This window comes from Arachis duranensis, chromosome 7, assembly GCF_000817695.3.
Source record: "Arachis duranensis cultivar V14167 chromosome 7, aradu.V14167.gnm2.J7QH, whole genome shotgun sequence".
Classification (NCBI taxonomy): domain Eukaryota; kingdom Viridiplantae; phylum Streptophyta; class Magnoliopsida; order Fabales; family Fabaceae; genus Arachis; species Arachis duranensis.
The window spans coordinates 73,656,305-73,670,009 of NC_029778.3; the positions used below are offsets into that span (position 1 = coordinate 73,656,305).

Here is a 13,705-nt window from a genome sequence, read left to right on the forward strand (position 1 = left end):
AGCGCTTGTTGGGAGGCAACCCAACCTGAGGTAGTTTTCTTTTCATAGCTTTTTCAATAAAAATGTTGAATAATTGGTATGCATTGCAAGGAGCTAAGTTTGGTGTTGCACACCAAAACAATTTAAGGGAGAATAGAGGAATCTAAGTTTAGTGTTCCACCAAAATCTCATTTAAACGAACATTCTCACTTCCTGCACAATGCTAGCTCCAAGCACTCAGACAAATTATTCAATTATTTAACTGCTTTCTAGCTTTAATTCCATAACCTTTAGCAAGGACACAAGGTTTCATATATGGTTAACTTGTTGCATAAGAGGCAGTGGCAAGCAATTAAGTTTGGTGTCCCCAACACCTAAATAAATCCAAGAGCCACACTCAATTTATGCATACTAACCATGTAATTAAGGGCTTGAGAAGCAAGCAACTTTGAGAACTATGCAGGATATGAGTCAACAATTGAAGATATGGTGCATCTTAACTCAAAGAGAACACAACAGAAGGAAGAATCAAAAGGCTGCAACTTCAAAGGTTGTATCTAAACTTAATCCTTGTTGCTGTGAATTGTTTTGAACATGGGAATCATTATGTATCTTGCTAAAGTGTCTATCTAGTTGTAAGTGAAGTTGCTTTATTGAGAAATGCTAATCTGCATATTGCTTGTCATCCATCACCGATCTGAATTTTGTTTTGTTTCCCATATGCTTGAATAAAAGAGAATTGTTTGAATTGGAAAGTAAATATCCAATGTTGCATGAGTTAGAATGGAAGTTAATGGTGGTGTATGTGTTTGTTAAATGCATAACTCATGAAATAATTGCTGCATAGTATCATTTTCATTGAAGTGTGAGCTAGCTTGCTGTTATAAAGGTTCCTATCAATAAAGAAAAATGGGATGGCCAATTGAAAGTCCACAATAAAGAGCAACTTAGATACAGAACATTTAGTTATCCAAAGAGATGCTGGGCATCAATGATCCTAGGAGGAAATAGTGAGCCATGTGTTTGTGGTGGAAAGATGTTGAGTAAAAATAAAGCCAAAGGCTACTACTGCAACATTTGACACCAAGCCTTCAAAGAATAATAAGCTTGTTAAGCAAAATGAGAAAAGAAAAGTTAGCAAGGGAGCAAGTAAAAAGTAAATCTTATAACAGCAAGTTTAGTAAGCCTTTGAGGAAAGGTGTATATTATGTAACAGCAAACAATAACTTGGGTTGTCATTGTCTGCATAAAAACTCCATAAATCAAGTTCTGCTACATGCCTAATAAGGATATAATTGCTCTCCTTATTCATTTCATTTTCTCTTAGTTTTGATGCTTGCTTGGGGACAAGCAAGATTTAAGTTTGGTGTTGTGATGACAAGTCATCATACACCCATTTTTCAAGCTAATTTCACTTGTTTTTTTAGTTTTTATGCACTTTCTTGCATCCTAAGTAAGTGATTTGGAATGAAAATGCATAACTTCTTTAAATCAAGCAACTACCATTAAATTGATGCTAAATCATGAGGTTTGAGCAAGAATTAATTGATTTTTAATGAATTATAAACCTTGTGAATTTAGAGATACTTTGAGTGGTTGTTTTGGTTTCTTGTAGGTGAAGAAAGAAAGAAAAAAAGAAAAAACGTGGCTTAAGAAAGCGTGGCCCAAGGAGAAAAGAGTGTGGCGCATGGAAGGGAGGAAGCAAACATTGCCCTCCAAAAGGGCACACTGCCCTCCAGGAGGGCAACATAATGAAACAAGCTTGAGAAGCAACACTGCCCTGCCCTCCTCAAGCGCGGAGCACAATTTGATGCCAAGGATCAAGGAGAGCAAAAACTCTGCCCTGCCCTCCTCAAGAGCAATATCGGGCTCCAATCAAGAATAATTCAAAGGAAATTGCTTCCTAGTGCTTCCTATGGGTTTCGAACCCAAGGACAAGGAGGGAAGGAGTAGCATTCAAACAAAAAGAAAACAAGCTTGATTTCATTCTCCATGAATCGAACACGGCACCATGAGGAAGTAAGGAACTAGGCGTGACTTTGGTGCCAAGAAAACCAAGAAAAAGAAGCAGCGTGCGCCTCCACCAAGTTTCGAACTTGGAACTTCACTTTTGGAAACATTGCCCTGCCCTCCGCAAGGGCAGGGCAGCATTTTGTGGTGCACGCACGCACGGGCAGAATCTGGCGCACCAAGGGGGTCTCGGCAGCAGCAGCACGCACGGGCAGCAAAATCTGGCGCACCAAAAAAACATGCCCTGCCCTCCACAAGGGCAAGGCAGCATCCTGCAGCACCACACGCACCAACACGCACACACAAGGGCCGCACGCACACTTTCCTGCCCAGCCCTCCACAAGGGCAGGGCAGCCTCCTGGAAGCCAATTTTTCATGGGCTGAAAATTGGATTAAAAATCCAATTTAATTCATTTCTTCACCAAATCAAAAGCCCATCCAAATCCCAAGATCCAAGAATAGAAAGTGTATAAATAGGAGATAGTTTGATGTAATTAAAAACTTTTCTTTTGAGCTTTGAATTTTTTTCTTTTATTTTGACTTTTGAACCTTCTCTTGGAGACTTGACTGAGAGCTAGGAACGGAGAATTCAGAGAATTGGGGAGGAGAATTGATCTCTCTTCTTCCTCGTTCTTGCTTGAGCATTTTTATTTTTCTTGTTTGAGTCTTGGGTGTGAAGAATTGAGGAATTTCTGTCTCAATCTCCCCTTTCTGTTTGAGATCTAACCGAATTCAAATCATCTCTTGCTTTGATAATTGCTGCAATTTAATTTCCATTGCTTAAATTCTGAATTCCCAGTCCTCAACTCCCTTTTTCCATTCAAGCAATTTATATTTCTTGCACTTTAAGTTACTGCAATTTACATTTCTTGCACTTTAAGTTTCAGTCATTTAATTTCTTGTTCTTTAAGATTCAGCTCTTTTAATTTCAGTTCTCTTTAATTTCTACAATTCACCCATCTCCCTTTACATTTTCTGCTATTTACTTACTATTGGATACAAAGTCACTCAACCAATACTTGATTCGCTTGACTAAATCAACCACTAAACTAAAATTGCTCAATCTTTCAATCCCTGTGGGATCGACCTCACTCCCGTGAGTTTTATTACTTGATGCGACCCGGTACACTTGCCGGTGAGTTTTGTGTTGGATCATTTTCTGCACATCACCTCTCAGAGGCATAGAAGTACTCATTGTCAGCTACTGTTTCTATAACATCAATGGCTTCTTCAATAGTCTTCTTCTTGTTAAGGGAGCCTCCAGATGAATGGTCCACAGCTTTCTTTGATTCATAGGAAAGCCCTTCATAAAAGATCAGATGTGCAGTTGCACCCACTCATTAAACATATTCGGGAGGCATTTTCTTGTCAAATCTTTAAATCTTTCCCATGCTTCATATAAGGTTTCACCATCCTACTGTCTGAATGTCTGCACCTCGGTTCTCAATCTATTCACTCTTTGAGGAGGGTAGAACCTTACTAAGAATCTATTTACCACATCTTCCCAGGTTGTCAAGTTTTCTTTGGGAAATGATTATAGCCATTTGGATGCTTTATCCTTCAAAGAGAATGGAAACAGTAGCAATCTATAGGTGTTAGGATGAACACCATTAGATTTAACTGTATCACAGATCCTTAGGAATGTAGTGAGATGCTGATTAGGGTCTTCTTGGGCACTTCTTCCGAAAGAACAATTGTTTTCTACGAGTGTGATGAGTTGAGGCTTCAATTTAAAATTATTAGCATGGATGGTTGGCTTTTGAATGCTGCTCCCACAATTCCCAGGATTGGGATTAATGTAGGAACCCAACACTCTCCTCTCTTGTCCAGCAGGGTTAGCTGCACCTCCTCTGGCATGATTGTTTACCTCTCTTTCCTGATGGTGTTCCATATCATTCTCCATGTCTATATCCAAGTCTTCCTCCTCTTCCTCTACACCAATAACCTTCTTTTCTCTTGCTTCCCTCTTTAATCTAAGGAAGGTCATCTTCGGTTCACTATCAAAAGAGGTTGAGGTTTTCTTTCTTTTACCTGTCATACATTGAACAAGTACAAGAAACAGCAAGTGCAGAATCCACTAAACAGAGTATAGTTAGCTTGGTTAGAGTAATTTATCATATGGTTAGTGGGTTAGCTTACTGGAAAGTAAGGAAATAAGAAAAATAACGGGAAACAACTACAATTGTAGAAAGTAAAATCAAACATCTGAAATTGAAACTCAATTAACAAAAGAAAAGAAAAATGCTCAATCTAGTTATCCTCTAATTTAGTAATCGTCAATACAAAACCAATCCCCCGAAAACGGCGCCATAAACTTGATACCATGAAAACTTGTCTCGCAACAAATTTTCTACCGAAAAGTGCACCGAATTATCGTCAAGTAAAAACTCACAGGTCGAATCCCACAGGGATTGGTTGGTTGATCAATGTTAATTGGAGAATTGTTCTAGTTGAGCGAAATCAGAAATTGAATTGATGTTGCAAAATGTAAATTGGCAGGGAACTTAAGTGCGAGAAATGTAAATGGCAGAAATTAAATTTCAAAATAATAAGTGCAGAAATTTAAATTGCAAGTAATTAAATGGGAATGGGGATTAAGCATGAAATTAAAAAGGTAGAATGTAAAGAGAATGGGTGAGATCAGAATTGGGGATTCATTGGGTTTCAGGAGATATTGAATTCTCTGGATCAAATCATTTTCATCTCTTCCTCAATCAATGCATTCATTGACTTTGCTTGGCAATCTTAGATGATTGGATCCCAATATCTTGGATCACTAATCTCTCTAAGCATGAACAATTTCCCAATGTCTTGATTTAATTGCTCATAGAAAGAGTTGAAGTTTGGTCACTGATTATACCACACAAATTCATAGATCAAAGTATTGGTAAGATTAAATGTCACAATATCCATCCAACCCCTAGTCTAATCCAATGTGAGAAAGTATTTCTAGCATGAATTCCTCATCCCTCTCTCAAGGATCAGAGGAATTCCAATTATGGGTAGCTTCTCTGTCAAGACAAACTACCCACTTGAATTAAGATCGAAAGCTTTCTAACAAAAATCAAGAGAAAAGAAAGAAGAAGAAGATGAAAACTATTATTAATCCATTGAATTACAATAGAGCTCCCTAACCCAATGAAAGGGATTTAGTTGTTCATAGCTCTCAGAATCGAAATTGGAATTGAAAGATACATTGCAAAATTGAAAGAATTGCCGAAAAGGAAAATTGCCAGAGTTACAGTATTAGTCTCCCAGCAACTCTTAACTAACTTGAATTCTAAGCTATTTATACACTTGCTTCCACTGATGTTAAATCTCTGAATTGGGCTTTGGCCTTAAGTGAATTGGGTTGAAGTTGCTCCAATTGGTTTTCCTTACTGTTGCGAGGAGAGGAGTGCTTGAATTGCAATGTTCTGGTGCTCACATTTAGGTCCATGTTGGAGGGTAAATGTTGGGCCAAACATTTCCTTAGAAATTGGGTTCTGGTTGCTGTCATTGGCATTTGACTCAACGTTGGAGTGCCAACGTTCTTCTACCCACGCGTACGCGTGCCTTGCGCGTTTGCGCATTTGGGTCCAAAATACGCATCCACGCGTGCGCGTAAGCTACGCGTGTGCGTGAATGCAAATATCCCAAATCCAATTTTTGAAAGATTTTCGAAGACGTTAGCCTCTGCGTTGGACTGGTACGTTCCCTCCAACGTTGGCCTATCCACGCGTGCGCATGACCTACGTGTGCGCGTGAATCATCAAAAGTTACGCTTGCGCGTACGCGTGGTATACGCGTACGTGTCATTGCGCTTTTTCAAATGCAATATTTTGGAACTCAGATCGTGCACGTTGGCTACCAACGTTTGAGGCAGCATTGTTGGTCCAACGTTACTCCATCTACGCGTACGCGTTTCCAACACGCACGCGTGGATTGTCAGAATTTCCAATCCACACATGCGCGTTCAGCACGCGTGCGCGTCGCCACAATTTTTTCCAATTTTCAGAAAGCACATTTTAGCACAACGTTGGGGGTAACATTGGCTTACCAACGTTCCCTCCTATGTGGGCATCAGCAAATTATGCAGAAGCTCTTCTGTTTCATCCCTCTCAATGTTGCTTCCTCTTCTTCCTTTCCATGGCCATTCTTCAACCTCCTTTCATGAATTTCTTCACCTGTAATCAACCAATACATGCATCAAAGCCTTGCTAAAGTCATAAGAAATCTCATCATTCTTAGCATACAAGTAATTATGGCATAATTCTCATGAAATTACATCAAATTAACCATGGTTGAATGAATCTAGACATACATGAATTTCTAACCCAATTGCTTACTTATAATGTAAGAAAGTGCATAAAACCTACTAAAAACAAAAAAAAAGACTAGTGAAACTAGCCTAAAATGCCTTGGCATCAGGAGGTCTTCAAGCAAACTTACATGCTCAAGGAGAACAAGGAAAGGTTTGCTTATGAGTGATTTGTGAACATTTATGTAAGTGATCGACTTTTTATAGAATTTATAACATTCAGAACTTTGAGATTGCGACACAACAATCGTAGCAAACGACAGATAACGGCAATGCCTCGAGCACATCCATGCTGGATTCTAATGTCGTGGGGTACCACACCGTATCTAAGTCATAGAAGAACCGCATCTTTAGAATGGGATCATTTTTCGTTAGCAACTTGCGCATGTCTGCTTTCAGGGCTTCCTCCACCTGGGCTACCTGCCCTGCAAATCCGCATAACATTGATTTCCATTAGCAGATCTATTTGACTAAGGAGAGGTACAACAAGCTCCTCACATGAATGTGGAGAATGATGTTTAGGATGCGGAAACGGAGTCTATAAGGTAAGAGTTCAGACAAGAGCTAGAGCATATACAGCGCATGCGGTAGCAGATGGCTATCTACTATGAACAGATGCGAGCAGGGGGATAGTTGTGCTAGAGGCGGCTTGTCCTTATCTGCACTTACACTAGCACAGACATCGGCACCTACAGTGCCACCACATCAAGACCAGCAGCGAGATCATCATGAAGAGAATGACAACGACGATCATGAGAACTCGTAGGATTTAGTGTTTTTTTATGTAGTTTGATAATACTATTCGTTGAGATTATATTGTAGCTTTTATTTTAATGAAACATATTTATATTTCATTAATTTTTAATTTGAATGTTAGTTATCATAATATTATTTAGTATTTAATAGGTTATAATTATGTTAATTATAGTTAAAAAATATTAAATAAAAATTAACCTTTTTATTAAAAATAAATCCAATAGTATAATAATTTATTTTTTAATATTATGTTATTACATAATATTATAGTCATAATTTTCAAGAGAAATTTTTGACAGTAATTAGGGAGTGAAAAATTTAAAATGGCTCAAACTTTACCGTCGGATATTTTTCAACGGTAATAACATAAAAATTACGATTTTAGAAGCAATTACCGTAGAAAGATTCTGACAGTAATTAATATCAGATTCCAAAAATTCATCAGTAAATAGTTACTAGCGATATTTATACCGTCAGATTTTATCCGACGGTAATATTATTATCATTGGATTTTTTAAAAATTTCTCCGAAGATTTTTAGCGTGCTTTTGTACTGAGTATTTAATTTTTGGAGGGACCACTTGTGTTGTGATTTTTCCTTCTTACCAATAAAACATACCATTGTTAGAAAGTTTAATTATTCTGTTAATATCTATAATTTCATTAAATATTTGTAATTAGATTGAATATAATAATTAAACCTTAGTTAGAATAATAAAGAGCATATTTTAATTTTGAGTTTTATTGCAGTAAGATGTATGATAAGAAAAGGAACACCTTACATCCCCTACTTTTCATAAGGATGAGTTGTCATCTTTGGGACAAAGAAAGATAATTCATCCGTTATTAGATGAAGCTATTCGTTTACAATATTGCCCTTATTAATTTCAATAAGAAATAGACAAAGAAAAAGTATAAAAAGGAAGTAAAATAAATGATATCCCATCTCACTGTATACGCTAAATCAAGATGTGCTACCTACCCAAATTGAGATCCCTAAAGTATGAATTGCAGAAATTGATTGAATTCATTAGAATTAGGACTTCTCCCCCTCTTTGTCGGTGGACCAATGTGGCCAACCAGGTAAGTATTCGTCGAATCTGGTTCCGGTCAAGTGTTTCACCTCAACCTTTATCAGGTAAATTTTGATTAAAATTTGCAAGATTATATTTTAAAAGGTTTAATTAATTTGTTAGTATTTATAGTTTTATCAAATTTTTAATTAAATTTTATAATTTAAAAATTTGTAATTAAATTTTTATAATAGATAAAAATTTATAATTAAATATTTATTTTTAAAATATTTTATAATTCATCATCAAATACTGAAATAAATATTTTAAAAAGAATTGTATCTTTAAACAAAAAATATAATTGAAAATTTTAATTTAGCATAAAAATTTAATTATAAATTTTTAAATTATAAAGATTAATAAAATAATTAAATTATTTTAAAATTATTAAAAGGTATTTTATTAAAATTTATTTAAAAATTTGTTATATTTTTCACATAAAAAAATACATCAAATTTTTTTTATTACTATTATATTCTTAAAATACAAAATAGCTAGCATCCTTGCATTAATATCTCCAGTTAGTCTATAATAACGTGTGTTGCGTCACTTGTGTAAATTAGATAAATTTGTATTTAACAAATAAATTTTAGATTTTAAATTATTAAATAAATTAAGCCTTAATAAAATAAATAGATAAATTAGTAGAATTATCTCCAGTAGATATATTTGAGAGTAATTTTACTCAAAATACACTTATTTATAGTAACAGAAATTATACACAAATTAAGTATTTATTTAGTATTTGTGATTTCGTAATTTGCCCTTTTACTATCGACATTCAAAATTCAAGCCCTCCAACGTTGACTCGTGTGATGTGTAGGATTGTAAATGTCACATGTAATACCAAGTCGACATAACCCTTTCTATTTTCAAAAATATTATTTGTATACTAAAATCAGTCATTAATATATTTATATATAAATATATGTGTTATTTAATTTATTTATTTATATTTTAATATATATTTTATATTGATAACTAATTTTAGTATACATATAATATTACTCTTTATAAATATTCATTTCTTGGTGGTCTATAATTGCTATTTAATTGATTAGTTACGATGAAATATAAAAAAAATATCTTATTCTTTTTTTATCAATTTCTAATATCTAGTTTAATAAGATTCAAACTCATATGTAGTATCAGAAAAGAAAGAACAATGGACAACATTGAATTTTTGTTCAAGAATAAAATCTTATAAAAACTATTCAATTCGTCCTCCGAAATCATATCTCCTCTTAGATCTGATCATTATTTTTTTTTTTACTTTTTGAATGTCCAAAAAGAACAAAACAAACATATTGTTCTTTTTTTAATAAGTTCTTATCTATTGATACCAAATCAATCAAAGAAGTAACTAATTAATAGGCGCGTTTATTTGTGTTTTCAGGATAATTTTTTTTAAACAAAATAAGTGTTTACTTTTTATTACGTTTCTAGAGAAAGCAACTTTTTTTTTTTAAATTGTATTTACTTTATTTTTCAATAATTTGTTTGTACTTTTTAAAAAATAGAAGTACGAAATAAACAACTTTATTGCATTTCTAGAAAAGTTTTTAAAAAATTAATGTTTAACTAACTTATACCTAAAAACACACATGCTAAAAGTATCAATTAAGATTTAATAATTTTTTTATATAAAAGGTAACAAGATTTATTTTTAACGTATTTATTAATTAACAAATAAAAAATTTCTATCTTAAAAATGAGATTAGATTAAATTATGGTTACTATTCCGTTGCACTATCTTAAAACATCATACATTTTATTTTATTTTTGTTATTTAATCAAAATCAAAATATTCTTTTACAAAAGTTTTTTTTTCTATTATATCTTTTTTTTCTTTTGATTTTGATAATTATAAAAAATGTTTTGATTTTGATTAAATGATAAAATCAAATTTTATTACATTTTATTTTTATCATTTAATCAAAATCAAAATCCATTATGACTACCACAATTATCATTTTTGTGGTTAGCTAGAAGACGATGCATGATAATAAAAAAATAAATTGTTTAAAATAAAAAATTGATGAAATAATTAAAATAAAAAAAATAAAATATTTATAACAAATATATGACATTTTAAATGTTATGGATAAAATTAAGATTTAACTTAAAAATTATGCACTAAAATAATACTTTACTTTTAAAATATCATTACAAAAAATAACACAGGTAGTATATTCTATTAAAATTTTAAGTGATTTTTTTATTTATATACCAATAAGTAAATATATAATAAGCAAACCATATTTTATATTTTTTTCCAAACATCATCTTAGGTAAAATAGTTTTTTTCCTCATGACCATAATTGTAATTTACATAAAAAAGTACTTGTATATTTGTCATCCCAATAACTAACTACTTATTCTAATAAAAAATAATTTTATCAATATATCTAAGTATATTTTTTATTTATTTATGGTTTTGTTTTTTCTTCTAAGAAGGTACTTCTCTTAACTGCACAAATAAATTAGTCCAATAACCATTGTTTAACCGTCATTATTCGAACAAATTTATCAATTGGAAATAATGATATATTGGCAATAAAATAGATTTTACAATATAATTTTGATTTCAATAAATGAGATTAAATATCATTTTAATATTTTATGATGTAATTAAAAATATTTAAAGATATTACATGAAAGATAAAATTTTTTTAAATATATTCACTTGATATGAAATTAAAAGAATTATATTTAATTTATTTTTTCTATTAAAATGGTTACATATAGTATTTTTAAAAATTAGAGATTTTTTTTCTGTTGAAAAAAGCAGTGGTTTAAGAGATAATAATAATAATAAGAGTAAAGTATATTTTTTGTCTTTGAAATTTGGCAAAAGTTTTAAAAATACCTCTAAGTTTTATTTCGTTTCAATTTTGTACCAAAAGTTTTCGATTTGTATCAAATATACTCTTGATCGCTAAATTTTTAAAAAATTTAAGACTAATTTAACAATAATACATAAAAATTATGCTTGATTTGCTTGTGTTGAGGGTTGTTCTTATGAAATTATTGTTAAATTAATCTTAATTTTTTTAAAAAATTAGCCGTTAGGGATATATTTGATACAAATAAAAATTTTTAGGATAAAATTAAAATAAAATAAAATTTAGAATTCTTTTTAAAATTTTTATCAAACTTCAAGAACAAAAAATATATTTACTCTAATAATAATAATAATAATAATAATAATAATAATAATAGTGATTTAAGAGAAATAAATAGGAATTAATGAAAATTAAATGGAAAAAGCGATTGTGGGTCCATACAATAATTGGGTAGAATGGGAGGGTAATTTCGTCATTTAAGAAGTCTTTGGCTCTCTCCTCCGTTAACTGTCTCTGAGCACAATCTCACAGCTGATCCATAATCATAACACAAACACAGAGAAGCGCGTATTCGTATAAGTATAAATACATAGAAAGTGTGTAGACTCCAAATCTGAATCTGCTTCTTCGCGTTCTTCTTTCTTTTCTTTCATCTCTTCTCTCTCTCTCTCTCTCTCTCTCTCTCTCTCTCTCTCTCTCTCTCTCTCTTTCTGTCTCTTTTTCACAATTACTTCAATTCTCTCTTCTCCCTCTTCACCGCTCCTTACCTCATTCGCCAATTCGTAAGTTGATTCTCCACTCTCTCTCTTCCATTTTTAATGTGTGATTATTATGATTATGATTGTAGTTTGTCTGCCCATTTTGATTGTGCTTTTCGTAAAGGTTTGAAATTTGGGCAAATGACGGTTTTTTTTTGTGTGTGTGTGATCTGGCTGGGTGTTGCTATGTTTTGTTGGATCTGTGGTGAATTTTGATTCACGTGATTTAACTTGTGATCTTGGTGATTATGATGATGATCTTCATTTTTTGTTACATTATGTTATTGTTTGTGTGTTGATCCACGTGATTGCTTGAGCCGAAGCTAGTGAAATGTTCAGATCTGTGTTGGATTTGTGATTTTGAAGCAAAGTCGATTGGCTTATGTTATAAATTCGTTGTACTTTGCTGTGTTTTGTGCCATTAAAGTAACTTCTTTTATTATTATTATTTTTTTAAATTTGTCTCCTATTATTTAATATTTTGTTTTGTGCTTTTTCTATTGCTTAGATGCAGTGCAAGGAAGAGAAAAATCTAGCTTTAGATATATTCCTTCTGTTTGGTTCGAATCAACCGTCATGAAAATGTGATTTGTTGCATCTGTTACGGCTTGTTTAATTAATGTGGCTGACTCCACTTGGCGGGACATGTCTTATTCTTAATCTCTGTTCTTTCTATTTGGCCCGTTGTAGCAGCTTGAGCTTTTGACCTATAATTCTGTAGATCACTTACATATGAATGAACAGTTCCTCATACTCATTTTTTGCCTTCTGCATATATTTAACAGTTTTTGTTAAATTGTTTCTCAAAAGTTAATAAGTTTTATTTTAGAATGTTTTTATATATGCATATGATATTTGGATTTGTTGTTCTAATTGTTGCTATATTCTGATTTGCCTTTTATTTTGATTGTAGGTGTTCAATATGGCGACGCATACCCCAAAGAATATTCTCATTACTGGGGCAGCTGGATTTATTGCATCTCATGTGGCCAACCGGCTCATTCGGAAGTATCCTGACTACAAAATTGTTGTTCTTGACAAGCTTGATTACTGTTCTAATCTGAAGAACCTCATTCCTTCAAAGTCATGCCCCAACTTTAAGTTTGTGAAGGGTGATATTGGAAGTGCTGACCTTGTCAACTACCTTCTCATCACTGAGTCAATTGACACGATAATGCACTTTGCTGCTCAGACCCATGTTGACAACTCCTTTGGTAACAGCTTTGAGTTCACCAAGAACAACATCTACGGCACTCATGTCCTGTTAGAGGCTTGCAAGGTGACTGGTCAGATCAAAAGGTTCATCCATGTGAGCACTGATGAGGTCTATGGGGAGACAGAGGAGGATGCCGTGGTTGGAAACCATGAGGCTTCTCAGCTGCTTCCTACAAATCCATACTCTGCCACAAAAGCTGGGGCAGAGATGCTTGTCATGGCATATGGTAGATCCTATGGTTTACCTGTGATCACAACACGTGGAAACAATGTCTATGGGCCGAACCAGTTTCCTGAGAAGCTAATTCCAAAGTTCATCCTCCTGAGAAGTTGATTCCAAAATTCATCCTTCTAGCTATGCAGGGAAAGAATCTTCCCATTCACGGCGACGGTTCGAACGTGAGGAGTTATCTTTATTGTGAAGATGTTGCAGAGGCCTTTGAAGTTGTTCTTCACAAGGGAGAAGTTGGTCATGTTTACAACATTGGGACCAAGAAGGAAAGAAGAGTTATTGATGTAGCCAAAGATATATGCAGACTATTCTCCATGGACCCAGAGACAAGCATAAAATTTGTGGAGAACAGACCATTCAATGACCAGAGATACTTTCTTGATGATCAAAAGCTGAAGGACTTGGGGTGGTCCGAGAGGACCACTTGGGAAGAGGGGTTGAAGAAAACCATGGACTGGTACATCAATAATCCTGATTGGTGGGGTGATGTCAGTGGTGCATTGCTTCCTCATCCAAGGATGCTCATGATGCCTGGTG

The 13,705-nt window shown here is 33.3% G+C and overlaps 1 protein-coding gene and 1 non-coding gene across 2 annotated transcripts in view; both read left to right on the forward strand.

The window, feature by feature from the left end:
* The first annotated feature begins 3,333 nt into the window (after positions 1-3,333).
* On the forward strand, positions 3,334-3,439 carry LOC127740841 (small nucleolar RNA R71). Its single transcript, XR_008001697.1, has one exon. It is a non-coding gene; the product is annotated as a small nucleolar RNA R71 (small nucleolar RNA).
* Positions 3,440-11,567: 8,128 nt separating this feature from the next.
* The window catches only part of LOC107459728 (trifunctional UDP-glucose 4,6-dehydratase/UDP-4-keto-6-deoxy-D-glucose 3,5-epimerase/UDP-4-keto-L-rhamnose-reductase RHM1), a 3,569-nt gene continuing 1,431 nt past the window's right edge, over positions 11,568-13,705 (forward strand). The window contains 3 exon segments of the mRNA XM_052251927.1: positions 11,568-11,745; positions 12,635-13,228; positions 13,231-13,705. The exon segment at positions 13,231-13,705 is cut by the window's right edge and continues 30 nt beyond it. Coding sequence (XP_052107887.1) covers positions 12,644-13,228; positions 13,231-13,705 — 1,060 coding nt within the window. The 5' untranslated portion in view covers positions 11,568-11,745; positions 12,635-12,643.